Below are 17094 nucleotides of genomic sequence, written 5' to 3'. Positions count from 1 at the left end.
TGCATTGCGCACGCGGTACGATGAGGTACTGTGTACCCTCAAACCGTAAGGGATACACTGAGCTCGGGACGACGAAGGCGGTCATGAGCGAGGTCCACCTCCGACCTGCATTTCGCATTCAGCGTGGCATTTTCTCGATTTTTCGAATATTACGGCGGCTCTGGGTCGTATAAAACCTTGCGATTTTGCGCCTTTCCCCTCAGCGGATACACAGCTCTGACCGGCAGCGTACTCCCAGCTCCCCTCCTCCTCACGCCATCGTCTCCAAATGGCTCTCGGGTCAAAGACCCTGAACTTCGAGAGGCATGTCTTCCTCTTTCTTAACTTCTTACGCATGTGCTGATACAGTAGATGCAAACTTCTTCAGCAGCAACCTAGGTGGTGATGTCGCCTGTACCCTGCTGCTCTGCCTCACCGGTGGGGACCCCGTCGAGCCGACGGTGCACGAACGTCCTGTCATATGGAAGTTAGTTAATATCCATGATCTCTCCTTGATAATGTCTCACCATTCTACCTCGAATAGGACCTCTTTGTCTTCTACTGGTTGGTTGATCATCGACCTCACGCTACAAGTCTACCGCTGAAACGATACCTTAATTGCACAGAAATCTCCAAAGCCACCTACGTTTGGAACGGAAGGTCAGTAGCGCTTGCTGGAGCTATGCTCTGTTTTTCTAAGCTCATGGCATGATAGGATGGCCTTCCACACGCATCAGATTGACATCAGCCCGAGCGAGTGTGTAAGTAGCACGGAGAGAATTATCAAGGTTCGACCTCCAGTAATACTTCACGTTTGATTGTTTGGCCAATCATATACTCCACCAGCCCGGCGAGAGGACTGCGCTCGTCACGGAACCTATCCAGTGCGGGTCCCCTCCGCTTTACGTTTTTCGCGTGAGCATATCTCTTCTGTCGGGTGAACAACCTTCGCTAAAATTGTTCTAGGATCCCACTCCTTTCGAGAAATCATCTTCCGTCGCTGCAGTGAATGAAACCGATCGCACCATGTCCGTCTCCTTTGGTGAGTCTATGCCTTCGGTTCTCCGTGAGCGTGGAGACTCATGCGCCGCTGCGGCAGGGTACGCGATGAACTCGGGCGTCATCCATGATGTCCGTACATGGAAGAACCTGGGGTGTGTATCATCTTTACTTTGTGTTACTATCGGCCGCTCACATCGACGTATCGCGCCGCGCAGAGTTGGAATGCGGGCTGAACCCGACAAAAAATACCTCGATCCCATCCTCTCAATCTACATGGGACACGCGGACACGGTGGTTGGCGAACATATCCAGACCGACAAGCCGATCTGGAAGAAGGCCCTATCCGATATAGGTCCAGCCACCAAAATTAGTATCACAAGGAACGCAAAGCAGGGTTTCGTAGCCGACAGCGAGGAGATTCCGGTCGGTTGCCCGTGCCATTGTGATGCCGACCAGAGGACCAGGGTGCGTCTCGGGTAGCGCCGCAGTTAGGGTCGGAGAGCGTATAACTAATGATCGTTCCTAGGGGTCCGGCTGCTGCCCTCCTACATCTAAATCGGTAGAGAAAAAGGAGGTGAAACCTCCTACTCCCGATCAGGACGGACCGTGCTGCTCAGGTTGTCACCCCGGGAAGGGCAAAGAGCCGGAACATCGCGCCACTGAGCCAACCTGCACCCCCACTACTCGGCCTCCGCCCATAGCGCCGCCTGCTCCTCCCGTTGAGCCAACTCGCACTCCTAATGAGCCTCGCCGCGCTGCTGCCGGGCGCATCGATCTCGCTGCCCAGCTCACAGTGTCTGTCTCTGTCACTGGGCACCCCTCTACTTCAGCCGAGGGAAATCCGTCCCCCGAGTCCCCCACCCCTCCTGGCTCTCCTGAGGACCAACCACCTTCGTCCGCGGAGCAGACCCCGGGGCCCGCCGCCCCCGATCCTGTCACTGAACCAACGCCTTGTTCTAAGCCCCCTCCGGAGGCGCCCCCCAAAGCACCTGCTGAGAAACTGGACCCACCCGCCCGAGCCGGTCCTGCTGAGCTGAAAGCCACGGCTTCTATTCGCTGGGGGGTGCCCGAGTCCACCACTCATGCCGAGCAAACCCCGTCGCCTGCCATTCGACCCACGAAACTTGTCGCCTCCGCTGAGCAAACCAAGACCATCACCAGTACTATTGCTCCCACCCAGCACACGTCCTCGCTCGAAGCTTCCTCCGGCCCTTCTGAACAGACCCGCGCGTTCGCAGCTCCTGTGCAGCTGACAGTGATGCCCTGCGCTCTTGCCCAACAAATGACCACGTTCGCCGGTCAGACGGGGCTACCGTTCATCACTCAACTGCTCACAGCACCTGTTCCTGCTGGGTGGCCAGCTGCCTTGCTCGCGGCTCTTGCTACAGGGCAGATCTTCTGGTCCCTCCCATCGGCAAACGCGCAGGTTTTCTATACGACAGCGGGGAACGACATCAATTTCGAGATCAAACTGTCGGTGAGGGTAGCGGGGCGTCGCGGCTGAGCCAGACGCCACGCTGAGCGGGAACGTAGCGACGCGGGTCGGACGTCTCTTCGGGGAGGGCAAAGTGCGCGCCGGCGGCGGCGCACAGAGCGCGGATATTGTCTCGTTGCTATATTTCGCATGGTTCGTTCTACTCACAGCCTCGCCCATCGCCTCGCGCGGGTCATCCAGGGCGAGGCCCGCCACTTCTTTCCTTGTCTCTGCTTACTCCCAAAATTCGCGCTCATCGCGGAGCCCCTCTCTACCTTCTTTTTTCTGTGTGTTACTTACGGGTCGCGTGGATCTGGTGACGGATAGCGCGTACCATCGCACGTCGCACCTGTTATCATAGCCTTGTCGTCGACCGGTCTCATCCTCCTTGTACAACATAAGCCATATACATGTCATTGCGCTACCAAAAGACGCTGTGTTCCTTGTCAGCGTACTCCGTCGCGACCTCAAGATTCTGACGAACCTGCTGCACAGACAGTGCCGCGACTCTGGGCGTGGATACGAGTCATACGACCGCACGGCGCAACGCAACCGGATTTTAGAGGCGCTGAGCGATAGAACGCGTCGGCGGCCGGGCACTCCGGAATGGAGACCAGCGTCGTCGCACGATGCGGCATTAAATGTGACATACAGACATGACATATGCGCGAGACTGCTCCAATTACATTAGTGTGATACCTCGCGGCGAGCACGCTGAGGCTCAGCCTTCGAGGTCTGCGAGCGCTTCCTTATCCAGAGGGAGGTACGCCTCCTCGTTCTCCGAGCTCTCCTCTTCCTCCTCGGCCGCGTCGGGCGCCGCAGCCTTGCCCACGGGGAACGACGTTGCGTCATATCGTTTCTTCTCCCGAAACGGGTTGTTGCGGAACTCGCCCTTCTTGATGACGGCTGACTGCGGTACGATGCCCTTCGGGTTGAGGTACTCGAGATCGTGGCCCGCGTACGAGTCAATGGACCGGATCCAGCTATCAAAGCTGTCATAGCGTGTCTCAACATCGCGGGTTGCCGTACGTGCGGCAGAGAGAGGAGGGGGGAAGAAGATAAGGGGACGGGGACGCACATGCCATGCCGGTCCTCTATCGAGCGCATTTTCGCGTATATATGGTGCTCCTTGAAATCATCCAGCTGCGCGCGGTGCAGCTCGAAGTCGATGGGCGCGCGGTACTCGGCGTCGTCTTCCTTCAACTTCGCGTTCACGCCCTGCACGCGCTTGCTGTAGCTCTCGAAGATCGGGTACTCAAGCAGCAGCCCGAGCGCCGGCATCTTCGGAATGAACACCGGTCGCGGCCCGTACAGCTGTCGGGCGCACGCGTAAGATGATTGGACGAGCGGGAGGCGGAGTGGGCGGGAGAAACGCACCTCTTCGATTAATTGGGGAGGCGTGCCTGCCCGACATGAGAGCACGAGTGCGGAGATCATCTTACGCTGAGAACGAGGCGATGTGAACCACGGTCAGGTAGCTCGGTGTCCGAATGTGCTTACGATCTGGCCTCGGGTGAGCTGTCCGCGCATTGTAACATAGACAACGAAACGGAGGCCGCACCTGATGCAACATGAAGCTCTGACCGTGCAGGAGCACGGCTATCCATTCTGTGTCGCCGTATACCGCAGGGTCGGATATCTAGCACCTCTCAGTGGGCTGGTCCGCTTCATACCGGGAGAGAGGGCCTACCTCTACCGACTTCAAGAACCGCTGACAGCTGCGATCCCGGAAGTCGCGTCCGACCGTGAAGTTGTGGAAATTGTGGGAGCCCTCGAACTTCTTCGCGGCTTCGCGAAGCGCAGCGAGCGGCTCCGGGGTGATGCGGTACTCGCGCTTGCGCTTGAGGTCGTCTTGTGGCGTCGCTGTTGGATCTGCGTTTTCCCAGAAAGAATGCGAGGCGCATTCAAGGCCTTGCGTTTTGAGCGTGTTGTGGAGGCCGCTATTGGGCTTGGGAGGGATCATGAGGTAAGAAGGAAAGAAATATGTATATTTCCGACTGTCGCATGTCCTGTTGGTCGGTATACATGGTCAATGAAGGCAAGCGACGCAGATCGGGAAAGGGAGCGAACAGACGTTCTCGCGTTGAACGAGTTCTGTACCCGCACCTGAGGGCGGGTGAGCTGCTATATGCGCTAGGATTGCGCGAGTACGTACAATGCTCCAAATCCTGATCTCTGGGGGCAGTTCTTCGTTTATTCGTGCGACCAGGTCTGGCACACCAGGTATGGCATTGATGAGCTTCATAGATACAACATTTCCTGCGGCGTGGACACCTGCGTCGGTGCGCGCCGCACGTGCAAGCTTGACCTGCGTTTCGCGTGAGAAGTGCGTCCCGGTGGATAGACTGCATTATCGGTGAACGCACCTTGGTTGGGTTGTCCGAGTTATCCTCCGAGACCGCACCTACTTTGATGAGGGCCTCGAACAATACGCCTTCAATGGTGCGTAGCTTCGGATCGGGTTGTCTATAGCACGTTCAACATTTATCGAGAAGTCGTATGCCCTAAACACGACGTACATTTGCATTCCGTTGTACCCATCCCCGCAAAAGCCAAGGAGCAGCGCGCACGGCCGTTTTGGCAGCCGCGGCGCCTTCGGCTCGCCATCTTCTACTTTAACAGCCTCCTCGCCATCAGGACGAGTACCTTTGCGAAAGCTTTTCAAGAACTCTTTCTCCTTCTCTCTGTCCTTGCCCTTCTTTCCTCGATGCTTCTGTCCCTTCTTGCCATCACCGCGTTTCTCCGCCTTTACTTTGGGTGCCTTGGAGCTTTCGGCGGCTGCCTCTAGCGTGGTTTCGGTAGGCTCTGGCTTCGCGCGTTTCGTGGTAGTAGCAACATCGTCTACTCCCTCCTCCTTCGGTCTTTTTAAGCTGGGGCTTGGTGCGGGTGGTGATTCGAGAGCGCCAGGAGGGTCGATTTCCATAGCGTAAGCTGATCGCCAAGGCGATGGCAAGTGAATACTCTCGCGTGGATGGGAGGAGTGCAAGGTCCCACAGGCAATGGTGCGAAGAGAAAGTACAGAGAGCCGTGCAGTGGTCACGAGAACTCTGAGCATGCCATGGGCGCTTGTCAAACGTCCCGACGCGCGAAGGTGGCGATCGCGTCCGCGTCTGATTCTTCGTTCTCATTCCATGAAAAAACAGACACAGGCAAAGCAAGGGTTTTCTATGACAGTGGTATGTAACGGGCGAGGCAGAAGGGCGGACGCCCAAAAGCAGAAAGAGGCACGGGGGAGTTGCTCAATTCCTTCCTGCCGTCCTCGGACTAGCCCACTTCTTTCAAATGTAGGGGCTCGTAGCATTCGCATCGAAACGGCGACAATACTCGACAAAACGCCATGGACACCGGTCGAGAGGTACGCTTGGTACTCCGCGGGGTGCCGATTCGCTATACCAAACCACACGGCATCGTCTCTATGGATGCCTACGCCTTTCACAGCTGGTTTGCCTTTCCACCCTCGATCGGGACACGGAACATAGCGTACGGCTTCGTGCGCAGGTCGGTCCTACCGCAACGCGATCAATACGCACAAATCAGCACAAAGCGGACCGAACACGCACCCGCTCTGATAGTCTGGACTCAACCACAATCTAGTACGTAGCAAGGTGAGCGTCCAAAGCCATGAAAGACTCAACTGACTCAACTGGTTGCAAGTGAAGTACAGGAAGTTCCCGCCGGACTTCAGGGAAGCCACTGCGAGAGTGTCGGGCCACTGATATCAAGTACACGATGGTCAATCGATCAGCCGAATATATATGGTGAACTGGACGTGCCACGCGCCTGAATGAACGGGTTGCGGACGAACGGTTCAATCAGGCCTGTCTTCGGGTTGAAGCGATTGATCGCGTTGTGCTCTATATACCAGTGAGTGGCGTCTACTGCTCAGCGTAGGAGGAACTCAACGTACCTGGGGCGCTCAGGTAGATGAAACCCTGATCGTCACTCTCTAGTCCGATGAGATGGCTCCCGGTATCCCCCAAGTCCTGCACCGCTTGATTGGCTAGAATGATTGCGTTCGGATTAACCGCAGACGGCTGGATCTTCAAGAACGACGTAGGGATGCGGAAGAGCCTGCGTCCCGCCAACGGCGCATAGTAGAACAACTCGCCATCTTCCACGAAGTATCCTGGTCAGTCCACCACGCATGCTCAAGTGACGACCTCTTACCTGAGGACAGGGCAACACCATCTACCGCGGCCTGAATAACTCCCGATCAAAATTGCGTCAAAGAGGCAGACACGATATACACTTACCCGATTGAAGGCCGTCACCGCAAACGGCAACACTGGCGGATGGATGTAGTTCGGAACTATATAACGCCCACGCCGATTACCATTCAGCTTCGCATCCTTGCTTGACACAGAGCGATCGCAGCCCACCTCCATTGTGGAAAGTAATTAGATCGACTTGCACTATGACGGACGGGTGGTTGTCGAGATGCCGCCACGACACGCCCGTGCGCAGGTTCACAACGACGATACCCGGGCGCTGCGGCGAGCTGTCCGGGAGGTACGCGAAGCCGTCGCCGCGCAGGTCGATGCGCAGGTCGTTCAGCGACGAGTCGGCGGGGACGACCGAGGCGGGGAAGGTGATGCTCGCGAACCTCGTGCCGTTCTGGTGGAAGCCGAGGAGCTTGGGGCCGCCAGGGGAGGCCGCCAAGAGCGTCGTGCCGTTCACGACCGGCCGCCCGACGTCGAGTGCCCAGATGCGGTCCATTCCGTCGACGACGACCGCCTGGATGAAGAGGAGCTTCTCGGTCGCGATGCTGAAGCCAGGGTTTGTCGTGTTGACAAACGCCTCAGGCGTGTTTGTGTCCTGGCTATGTCCACCATAAGTTGAGTATATCTCATATGATTCCTGCGAACATGAAGAGAACGTACTCGGGGAACGGCACCTCGGTGGTGGCTGTGTTAGCCTCCGCTAGCGTGAAGGTCTCATTTCCCCGTGGAAAGGAGGTGAATATCCTCCCGTTGCTACTCACCGCGACGCCCTGCCAATGGCGCGATATCAGCATCACTAGTTACCCTCCGGGAGTCCCGTTATTCCCTCACTATCGGCCAGAAATCAAAATAGGCGTGCACCAGTTCGACTGGGGGGCCGTACTTGCCGGTGTCGAAGTGAATCTTGAAGTTCTGCAGCGCCGGGTCCTTACTGAAAGCCTCGTCCGCAGACAGAGGCGCGACGGAGTCCGCGAGCGTCTGGTTCGGAGGCGGCGTCATCGGCGGTGGGTACTCTGGGAACTGAGTGGCGGCAACGACCGAACGTGAAAATCTGGCCCAGCTATGAGATCATGCTCGAATTGAGAACCTACGTCGAAGACACTCGAGTTGTCTTGAGCAGCAGCCGCTGCCTCCATCGCGGCGAGCAGGAAGGACAAGACGAGTACGGGGCGCGTCATCGCGGCTGGCTGGCTGCGTCAAGGACGCGAGCTCATCGCGCCTCTTTATAAGGCAGGGTCGATGGACCGCATGCGGGCGTTCTCCCGTCCGTTGGGTCGACTCTACTGTCCTGGACCGAGGAATCGTAGGCGGACAATGCATCAGCATGTACACTGGGGAACAGAGACTGCTAAACGTAGGCGGAACCGAAGGTGGCGCTCCGCCGTGCACGTAAGGTGCCGTTTTTCGTAGGCGACATGACGCATATGCGGGCATTGAACGATGCGATGTACCTAAGTAGCGTAAAGTCTGAGTCAGAAGACCCCGAAAAGCTTCGCAAGAGGGTCAGCACACCCACCTTCTCGCTGCGGATGGAAAACCACTGCAGAAGAACCCTCGACAAGACGCTGACCAAGGAGTAAACTGGCAACGACGGGTCCTTGAGGGGATGGCTCTGCAAAGTAAAAGAGATGGCGCCGACGAAGGGGCTTTCGCTTACATGCATCGGGAGACTTTGTAAGGTGCAACAGCGGGTTCAGCTCCGTTTCAGAGATCAGGCCGCGCTACAGAGTGCAAATGACGTTCTCATTACGGAGACCCTCGAGAGAAGGACGTGAGTCCTGCTAGGAGGGGAAGAGCTGCAGCAAAATGAGATGAGTACTTGAAGAGTGCATGGAGGCAAGCAGACCCTTACCATTCGCATGTGTTCTTCCTGGCTGCTTTGGATGACGGTGACTCCGCGCGCCCGGTTCCCCTTGCCCAGGACGGAGTTTGGGGGACAATGAAGAGCAGCCGGTCTTCGTCAGCCATCTCAGCGAAGGCATGCCAGTGGCTCGTCGGTTTGCCCTTGCGATCGAGGCGAATGTGAACGCGTTCTACAGGGGGTGATGCCTATACGATGTTTGAAGGTTAATTGACAATAGTCAGACAGTATGATAATACGCACCGATGGCACGTTGTCTATGCGAAGCACGACGTACTCGAACGTGCGGGCGTTGTTGCGGCCCGAAGCGTGATGCTCACACACGGGGGTAGCGGCGCCCTGGGCGCAATCACTAAACCCGTCCTCACCGTCGAACAGGCCTATGCCAGCGCTATTCCTTCCAACAAAAGCACTGAGAAGGAGCCCTGCTATCAGACCCTTCGATCTCGCTGCACTCCTCGATGATGTGCTAGGAGATGGCTCTGAGGTCATGGAAGCGCCAGCGTCGAACGAAGCCGTCCACCTTCATACAATACATGGCGCATTCTACGTCCTTCCGCAGGCACAGCGGTGGCGGTGGTTGGACAGGATCGGCGCTGCAAGTAGGCTCGTGAAGCAGCCTCACGTTCGGAGGCGAAAGACAATCGTTTCCCTTGAGGGAAGTGGCGCTGTGAACGTTGTCAGGCGATGCAACAGCAGAACGATTGAGTGCGCATACATTCGTCCACATAGGACGTACTGAGGTCACAAAAGCTATCATCATCAACTATAAAAGGTTTGTATGTTGGCAAAGCACGAATCGGGGGCAGCAGAAGAACGCGCATATACTCACTGTTTCCATATTCTTCGCCCTCATTTGTCAAGAGAACAGGCACAGGCAAGGCGTGATTTTTTTATGACATGGGGGTGAATGTCCACAAGCAGATTTCAGAAGGAGGCGCGGGGGATTTACTCAATTCCTTCCTGCCGGCGGCGGGTATACGATTGACATATATTTGTACCGCAAGCACGGAGACGTGCAGCATATCACTGCACGCCGCGAGATTAGGAAACGGCATGCGGATGGGAGCTTAGGGTGCGTCGGCCGATGTACATACATAAACCTACCTCCGCCGAAGTTCTGCCACTCCCGGTGATTATGGCATGCTTACTTACAACACCGTATTCTCCAGCGCCGTCCTAATTACGTCTCTACGGACCAGACATAGCCGTAGGTGCCAGGGTTTGCCGGAGTACCCACATAGTCAGTACGCCTACTGGGTCGGTCGAAGTCGAGTGTTTTCGGGGTCGAGAATGAACCAGAGCAGGCCATGCGGCGAGTATCCCAGGACGTCGGGCCCAAAGCCTGGTGGACCGGAGAAGAGAGAGTAAATGCCGGAGGGGAACGTGGAGGCGGGAGTCTGAGAAGACATCGCACTGAATGCATGGGCTCGGTTATGGGCGTCTATGTGCCGGCTATATATTGCATCTGGCACGATTTCGATCGAGGCTTTCCTCGCCCTTTCTTTCTGACTCCCTGCGTACGGCCCTCACAACATATATTCCCCTCTAATTCTCCCCCTACTGCCCACGAGTAATCATGAAAATCAGCCACAAAATAGAGCAGGCCGCGAAGGAAGACCGCGTCTGGTGGTCCTTCGAATACTTCCCACCCCGGACAGCACAGGTCAGTCGGTTTTGGCTCCGGGCGGCGGCCGCCTTCCCCATATGTGATGATCTCACCAGGCCACGCTGCGTGCTAGGGTCTGCAAAACCTTCTGGACCGTATAGAGCGCATGCGTGCCCTGGGCCCCGAGTTTATCGACATCACATGGTGAGCACTTTCGAAAATCAAAAGCAAGCCGGGGGCCGACAGTGGTTGCAGGAACGCCGGTGGAAGGACGTCAGAGCTCACCTCCGAGCTTGTCAAGACTTGCCAGAAGCTCATTGGTATGGAGACTTGCATGCACTTGACGTGTACTGGCATGCCCAAGGAGAAGGTTGATGTCGCATTGCGGGTGAGTGCTCATATAACATGTGCTGTGACTTTGTGCGTCGTATGGTGTTCTCTTCACCAGACGGTATAGCGGCCGCGCCTTCTGAAGACGTGCGCGGAAGCAGGGAGACAGGGGAGAGGAGCGAACCTATACCTTCATCTACGGGTTCTCCCTTCCCCGGAGGTATCGCGCGACCCCGTAACACCGTCTGGTTACGACACTGGCCGTACGGGATGAATCAGCAGACATTCCGTACATTCCCCTCCATGTGGACATATTCTCACTCACCCAATATCAGGAAGCAAAGCAGCACGGCTGCCGTAACGTTCTTGCACTTCGCGGGGACCCGCCCGTGGGCAAAGAGTGGGAGGCCGTGGAAGGCGGCTTCCGCTACGGAGTTGACCTTGTGCACCACATCCGCAAGGAATACGGCGATTACTTCGACATTGCCGTCGCCGGATACCCTCAGACACAGCGCCTACCGCCTGACGAGCGGGAGCGGGAGATGGGATACCTCAAGGCGAAGATCGACGCCGGCGCGAACTTCATCTTCACGCAGATGTTCTACGACGTGGATATGTTCATCGAGTGGGTGCAGGCCGCACGCGCTGCCGGCATTACCGTCCCTATCGTCCCCGGCATCATGCCCGTGCAGACGTGGAACGGCTTCCAGAAAGCGACGTTCCTTGCGAAGATCACGGTGCCGCAGGCGTTCCTGGACGAGCTGGAGCCACACAAAAACAACGACGAGAAAGTGCGAGAGATTGGCACACGACTTGTCGCGGACCTCTGCAGACGCATCCTCGCCGCGGACATCGGTATCAAGGGCCTGCATTTCTACACCATGAATCTGGAGAAGGGTTGCCGACTACTCCTGGAGGAGCTCAACCTCGTTCCGCGTGTTGAAGTCATCAAGCCGCTCCCGTGGAGACAGGTACGCAGGCTGAGTGCTCCGACGACGCGCCACGCTTACCCGTCGTTCAGTCGCTCACGCCCAACCGCCGCACTGAGAACATCCGCCCGATCTTCTGGGCAAATCGCACGCGCTCGTACCTGTCGCGTACCGAGAACTGGGACGAGTACCCGAACGGTCGGTTCGGCGACTCACGTTCGCCGGCGTACGGCGAGCTCGACGGCTATGGTATTTGGATCAAGCAGACGACTGAGGATGCGCTGCGGTTGTGGGACACCCCGACGTCCGTCGAAGAGATCCGGAAACTATTCTCGCGCTTCTGTGTGGGCGACCTCGCGGCGCTTCCGTGGTCGGACAGCACACCGTCGAGCGAGACGTCGGTCATCGCACAGCAGCTGGCGAAGCTCAACGAGCTAGGCTTCCTTACGATCAACTCGCAGCCCGCGGTCGATGGCGCTAAGAGCAACGACAGAATACATGGCTGGGGTCCGGCGAATGGCTACGTCTACCAGAAGGTATGATCTTCAAACGCCTGGCTTATCAGATGCTTATATGCGCTTTTTCGCAGGCCTACCTGGAGTTCTTCGTGTCGCCAGAGTTGCTTGATATGCTCATTCCCCACATCGAGCGCGATATCAACATCACTTACTATGTGATCAACAACCGCGGCGATCTACGCACGAACACACACTCTGACGGCCCCAATGCCGTGACATGGGGTGTCTTCCCAGGCAAGGAGATCGTCCAGCCCACGATCGTTGAGGCTATTAGCTTCATGGCGTGGAAGGTCCGTACTTTCACGTAATGGTTACCATGGGTTACCACGTTCTGATACTGCAATTACAGGATGAAGCCTACGAGCTCGGACGCCAATGGGCCAAGCTGTACGAACCCGAGTCCCCTACGAGCAAGCTCATCGACAACATCATGGACACCTACTGTCTCGTGAATGTCGTACACAACGACTACAAGAAGCCCGAGGCCATCTTCGAACCCTTCTTCAAGGCCGGCGCCGAATACGCCGCCAAATACGGCTCTACGTCTCCACCGACGACCAACGGCGCGAACGGCCACGCGAACTAAGCGTCATCTCATCCTATACCGCCTACGACGACCATTTTCAAGGACATTCAACATCTGCCCCCTGCATCCGTGTACATCTTGCTTTACGACCGCGTCCCCGACGCAGAAATGACGGTTCAACACACCGTCAGCCACGGTTGGCTTGCTCTATGTTTTTCCCAGCATTGTCACCGGGTTCAACCCCCGCCGCTCCTTTCGTCTGCCTCCCTGCATACCTCCCCCACGCCCGATCTGTTTCCATATAGCTCTTCCACACGCCCTTGCCGCTTTTCACACCAGCGCACCTGCACTCTCACGAACTCTCTCGCACTTCGCACTATGTATCTTCCCATCTCATCGCCCTTGCATCAACTGCATCGTCCCCCGGACCACTGCGCCCGTCCTCCTGCAGCGGGACCGCCATCTAGCTCACTGTAGGACTCTGCATCCAACTGCATGTATCTTATTGCTCCCACCATCTTCACGCCGACATAGAGGTCGAGTGTAAAACAACAGGCCAGGTCCAGTCCCCCCTCCGCACCCGCGTGCTGCCTACCCGGGCGAACCACCGGAAAGGTCGTCATAATCAAAAGGTAGGCTTATAAACAACATGTATTCGAAGGGGTATTCCGCGCTGCTACTGGGATATATGCCGGAAGATTACGAAGAGCTACAGATCACCGCTGCCGCCATGCGCTGCACGGAAGGCCGCGCATGCGACTATATAAACTAATCATGACACCATTCAGATCGACAGGCTACCACGAACAACCTACAAAGCAGACCGAAATATTGCAGAAACAAGGGCGTGCGCGTCCTGCTACGCCGGCGCGTCGTACGCCAAGTCCGAGAAGAAGAAATCGCTATTCATGGGCGGTGGCCCGGAAACGAGGCCGCTCGGGATCTCCACTCTCTCCCCAGAGAGATCTAGAGCACATCTCAGCACTGACGCCGCGACACGGGAGACGGAGGGTAAGCACATACCCAGCAGCTTGATCTTGAGCCCGATCTCGGTGAGCGCCTGCACGAACAGCTCCGTCTCCTGCGACGCGACGTGCCCGCCGTCTCTGCGGAGCATGTTCAGGCCATCTGTCCAGTCCGCCCAGCGCGCCTGGTCGGGCGCGATCTGGTCCGCGAGCGAGCCGCCGCTGGTACTGAGAAGCGAGAACGAGAGCGTCGACGCGAGCAGCGGCGAGCCCGACCCGAGCGGGATGTCTGCCTGGTCGCGCTGGATGTGCGGGAACGGCGCGCAGGTGCCCGTCGCGACTTCGCTGATCATCGCGACCTCCACGCGGTCGGGCAGGTCCTCGAGCCCTTTGCGCACGGGGAACTTCATGGCGCTGTCGACGAAGTGGAGGTACTTCAGTCCGGCATCCTGCAGATAGAGGTTAGTATGTGACGGCGTTGATCAGGCGAAGGGTGGCGCTCACTAGGCGGAGGAAGCGCCATGGTCGCGTCGGTCGCCTGAGAGTATCTCGCGGAGCCGTTGTGGCTAGCGGAATACCGTTCATGAACCAGGCGCCTTCGAGCAGACAGTGGATCCGCTGTTGACGGACGAACTCGTATGACTCCTTGTACAACTTGGCTCGCAGGTTACTGAGCAAAGAAACATAGTCAGCGATAGTGAGCGTAACTCCGGGTAAGCGTCGAGACGCACCGTATAGGGATTTTGCTCATGATGTCGTCCTCCATCTCGAGTTCCTGCATTTGGCGGTCGCGGACGGCACGGTACTCGCTTTCGAGGAACTCCTGCTCGACCTCATGCCAAGGCCGGATGTTCTCTCGCTTCAACGCGACCTTCACCCTATTTTAAACAACCAAACGGGGCGCTTAGCAGGCGCACCATCAAACGGAAAGGAGGGAAGACGCACTGGCTTCTCGTCAAGGCTACCAGCCGAGGAAAGTCGTGCGCGGCGGCGCCGCTCTCGTTCCACATGCGCAAGAAGAAGTGCAGCGCGAGTGCGTGTACGCGATGGAAGTTGAGGAAGAAGGGTTGGAAGGTCGTCGACGTCGAATCTATGCAGTGAAGTATGAGTATAGGGACGCGCATAAGCAGTTGAGGAGATGATGGGTGAACGCACATCCTGGGGCATATATGGACCAATGTTCCGAGAGCAGGTCGGCGACCTCGTTGGAGGCTCTCCCTATCGGACATCGCCGCTCTTCGGATCGACTTAGTTGTTCTTGTACGACCTACGCATTGAAGTTTATTAAAAAAAATGCACCCCACACTAGCCAGAGTACGTACATTCGCCCAATACTCGGGATCCTTCGCTACGAAGTATCTCTGCATGGGGAAGCATCAGTCGCCAGCGCGCATCAGCCTTCGCGGGAGACCTACCAGACAGTCTAGTCCTAGTACGCCGACTTCCCGGAATTCGTGTCCGATATCTTCAGTCTCAAAGCCGAGCTTGCGCCACTTGATGGGCGTGATTGCGTCTTCTCGCTCTTCCTGGAGCTTGCTCTTTTCCCAGATGAACTGCAGCGCCTGATTGTGAAGCGGCTCGAAGTCCGGCTCGACCAGTGTCGTCTTCTTGCGGAAGGTAACGCGGACGATATTCGCCTGGAAGTCGAGGATGCAGGAAGTGAGGTCTTCGATTGTATGTGAGGACATCAGTCGCTACGGCAGAAGTGTCAAAACGTTTCCCTTCGTTGAAAGCGATAGCCTTTACTTACGATGACCGCGTTGCGGACCTTCAGCTGCTCCAACTCCGCAATGAACTCGTCCCAGCGAGGATCACTTGCATGCGCGAGCAACGAGTTGATCAACATCATGCTAGAGAGGAGTCAGTATCTGAGCGTAAGACATTGATATGAATGCGGACCTGTAGAGAGCCATAGTGGTGTCCGCGCTGCCGAGTCGGTTAACGACGGTTTCCAGCAACCTCTTCTCCTTGCGCATCTGCTCATACACAACGTCGAAGCCGTATCGATATACCGAACCGGGAGGCGGAGAAGGGGGCCCTTTGCTGGTGCTGGGGACATTGGTGCTTGTAGTGCTGCTAGGGTCCGCTTCGACCAACTTCTTCAAGATGGCGGTTGCGGGGCGACAGACGTTGATCAGGGAAGTCTCTGAAGAGAGAATCTGGACGACTTTGAAGATGAATGCGTTGTCGAGGGTCGACCACCCGTAGTCGAGCTCCATGAGATTCTGCATTGCTATCAGAGCATACTGTGACCGTCTCATCAGTTTGGCTAAACAACTTGGATTCAAAGCGAGAAAACTGACGCAAAGGATATTGCCATGAGATGTATTGATGACCTCTATGAGTTCATGCAGGCCGTCTCGTTGTAGGAACTCGTTGGCAAATTGCTCTTCCTGGACACCAAATGAGGCACCGTGATGACTAGGCTTCGTGTATAGAACTCACACGGATCAGCTTGCGCAGCGACGTCAATGCTAGACCGAGCTTCGCGTCTCTCGAGCCGAGCTTCTCCACTACTTCCGCAGCTTCGATAGCGGGGGCATTGACAAGCCTACCGAAAAGGGAATAGCGTTGAGTAAACGCGCACAGAGTAAATGTATTTTCCGCATAGCAGCAATGAGAGTCGCGGAGGGAAGGATGGGCGGGCAGACTTGCACGATGTGGATCAAGGTGGTTACTCACTTGAGGTTGACCTTCCCCTTGATTTTCTTCCTCAAGTTGTCGTTCGTGACCAGTTCGTCATTTTCGTCCCGCAACGCGTACACGGCATGAGTATCCTTCAGCTTCAAGCTGATGCACAGTTGGCGAATGACATCGTCCACAGACAGACTAGGCTCGATTCGTGTCCGGACGGTAAGCCCCTCTTTCGTCGTGACATTGTTTGTTGGGACCAGGCCGGCCTTTGCGGAAGACTTGCCGTTGGTTTGCGTGTTAGCGAGCGTGGGGGTGGTCGGTCTTCGCGAGCCGCCTTCGTCTGAGAGATTGGAGGACATAGGTGGATGCGACTATGTGCGGAACCTGCACGAGGGTATGCGTTATAAGCTTTCTGGTTACACGTTTCGAAGTAATCAACACTGAAAGATGGAGAAGCGCAGAAGATTTCGGGGTCTAGGTAGACAGCGAAGCAGATGATGTAGGTCTGGACATATACCCGCGAGTGACGGTACAGTCCACCCTCCCCGCATAGTTCCACCAAACCGTACGCAGACCCCCGCATGGCTAGCCCGTACCGCGTTGGCGAACATCCTTGTACCATCCCACCATAACGACATAAATGAAAAGCGGGTACTCACGCAATACGATTACTCTCAGGATCCTCTGCGGAGTAGCAGGATGGCGAATCGTCTGCGGACCGAGAGCGGGTCAGCGCTTGTAGACAAAGAGCGTGAACTGTATCAAGGATCAGTTGGTCCAAGTAGCATCTGCCATGTCCGAAGACACTCAGTCTGACGCGCAGATGTAGAAGGAATGCTCATGCCAAGCCGGGAGGCGCAGTAGTAACGGACTTGCGCTCACCTAGCGTCCTGAAGTGTAGTCGAGCAAAGGTGATATAACTTATTGCACAGAAGAGAGGGCAAGATACAGCGTGTATGCAGATAGAGCAAGAGAAGAGAGCAGGGTATGGCGGAGATATAAGGATAGTCGGCGGGATGCGATATGTGTTTCGCGTAAACGGGAAGG

At 56.5% G+C, this 17094-nt stretch overlaps 5 protein-coding genes across 5 annotated transcripts; 2 read left to right on the top strand and 3 right to left on the bottom strand.

Moving 5' to 3' along the window:
• TRAVEDRAFT_71873 (uncharacterized protein) lies at positions 1-2717 on the top strand. Its single transcript, XM_008040353.1, has 10 exons — positions 1-303; positions 368-466; positions 524-543; positions 606-639; positions 695-740; positions 826-894; positions 946-1021; positions 1079-1133; positions 1197-1446; positions 1508-2717. The coding sequence occupies exons 1-10, from the start codon at positions 269-271 to the stop codon at positions 2483-2485; spliced, it is 1662 nt and encodes a 553-aa protein (XP_008038544.1). The 5' UTR covers positions 1-268; the 3' UTR covers positions 2486-2717.
• A 377-nt stretch (positions 2718-3094) lies between these two features.
• On the bottom strand, positions 3095-5169 carry TRAVEDRAFT_28908 (tRNA pseudouridine synthase). The gene is made up of 9 exons (XM_008039975.1): positions 4975-5169; positions 4822-4921; positions 4611-4763; positions 4530-4561; positions 4146-4464; positions 4017-4094; positions 3833-3898; positions 3534-3769; positions 3095-3447 (listed from the first exon to the last, which is right to left on the bottom strand). The coding sequence occupies exons 1-9, from the start codon at positions 4980-4982 to the stop codon at positions 3177-3179; spliced, it is 1263 nt and encodes a 420-aa protein (XP_008038166.1). The 5' UTR covers positions 4983-5169; the 3' UTR covers positions 3095-3176.
• Positions 5170-5887: 718 nt separating this feature from the next.
• On the bottom strand, positions 5888-7853 carry TRAVEDRAFT_47351 (uncharacterized protein; the record flags this gene model as incomplete). Its single annotated transcript, XM_008040106.1, has 11 exons — positions 5888-5960; positions 6016-6028; positions 6095-6167; positions 6257-6309; positions 6363-6566; positions 6623-6653; positions 6709-6764; positions 6835-7274; positions 7336-7445; positions 7507-7695; positions 7767-7853. 11 exons carry the CDS (start codon positions 7851-7853, stop codon positions 5888-5890), a joined length of 1329 nt encoding a protein of 442 aa, XP_008038297.1.
• Positions 7854-10078: 2225 nt separating this feature from the next.
• On the top strand, positions 10079-12951 carry TRAVEDRAFT_28907 (methylenetetrahydrofolate reduct). The gene is made up of 7 exons (XM_008039974.1): positions 10079-10202; positions 10279-10349; positions 10401-10533; positions 10811-11446; positions 11497-11940; positions 11994-12212; positions 12272-12951. Exons 1-7 carry the CDS (start codon positions 10116-10118, stop codon positions 12506-12508), a joined length of 1827 nt encoding a protein of 608 aa, XP_008038165.1. The 5' UTR covers positions 10079-10115; the 3' UTR covers positions 12509-12951.
• A 132-nt stretch (positions 12952-13083) lies between these two features.
• On the bottom strand, positions 13084-16431 carry TRAVEDRAFT_167623 (uncharacterized protein). Its single transcript, XM_008040352.1, has 13 exons — positions 16096-16431; positions 15859-15964; positions 15717-15806; positions 15313-15659; positions 15164-15263; positions 14829-15107; positions 14736-14774; positions 14569-14680; positions 14359-14503; positions 14145-14291; positions 13918-14083; positions 13472-13862; positions 13084-13414 (listed from the first exon to the last, which is right to left on the bottom strand). Exons 1-13 carry the CDS (start codon positions 16404-16406, stop codon positions 13308-13310), a joined length of 2340 nt encoding a protein of 779 aa, XP_008038543.1. The 5' UTR covers positions 16407-16431; the 3' UTR covers positions 13084-13307.
• Between the last annotated feature and the right edge of the window lie 663 nt (positions 16432-17094).

The sequence above is a fragment of the Trametes versicolor genome (genome assembly GCF_000271585.1).
Source record: "Trametes versicolor FP-101664 SS1 unplaced genomic scaffold TRAVEscaffold_6, whole genome shotgun sequence".
NCBI classification, from domain to species: Eukaryota; Fungi; Basidiomycota; class Agaricomycetes; order Polyporales; family Polyporaceae; genus Trametes; species Trametes versicolor.
The sequence above is the reverse complement of the archived record's forward strand: the minus strand, read 5'-3'. Positions and strand labels throughout refer to the sequence as shown.

Coding starts and splice junctions, on each gene's coding strand:
- TRAVEDRAFT_71873 (XM_008040353.1), top strand. CDS start 269: ATGGCTCTCGGGTCAAAGACCCTGAACTTCGAGAG. Junction 544..605: donor GACCTCTTTGTCTTCTACTG/GTTGGTTGATCA, acceptor TTAATTGCACAG/AAATCTCCAAAGCCACCTAC. Junction 741..825: donor ACATCAGCCCGAGCGAGTGT/GTAAGTAGCACG, acceptor ATACTCCACCAG/CCCGGCGAGAGGACTGCGCT.
- TRAVEDRAFT_167623 (XM_008040352.1), bottom strand. CDS start 16,406: ATGTCCTCCAATCTCTCAGACGAAGGCGGCTCGCGAAGACCGACCACC. Junction 14,681..14,735: donor ATCCCGAGTATTGGGCGAAT/GTACGTACTCTG, acceptor TTCAATGCGTAG/GTCGTACAAGAACAACTAAG. Junction 13,863..13,917: donor CATGGCGCTTCCTCCGCCTA/GTGAGCGCCACC, acceptor CTCTATCTGCAG/GATGCCGGACTGAAGTACCT.
- TRAVEDRAFT_28907 (XM_008039974.1), top strand. CDS start 10,116: ATGAAAATCAGCCACAAAATAGAGCAGGCCGCGAAGGAAGACCGCGTC. Junction 10,534..10,810: donor AGGTTGATGTCGCATTGCGG/GTGAGTGCTCAT, acceptor ACCCAATATCAG/GAAGCAAAGCAGCACGGCTG. Junction 11,941..11,993: donor ATGGCTACGTCTACCAGAAG/GTATGATCTTCA, acceptor GCTTTTTCGCAG/GCCTACCTGGAGTTCTTCGT.
- TRAVEDRAFT_28908 (XM_008039975.1), bottom strand. Junction 4,764..4,821: donor ACTCGGACAACCCAACCAAG/GTGCGTTCACCG, acceptor CGCGAAACGCAG/GTCAAGCTTGCACGTGCGGC. Junction 3,448..3,533: donor ATAGAGGACCGGCATGGCAT/GTGCGTCCCCGT, acceptor ACGCTATGACAG/CTTTGATAGCTGGATCCGGT.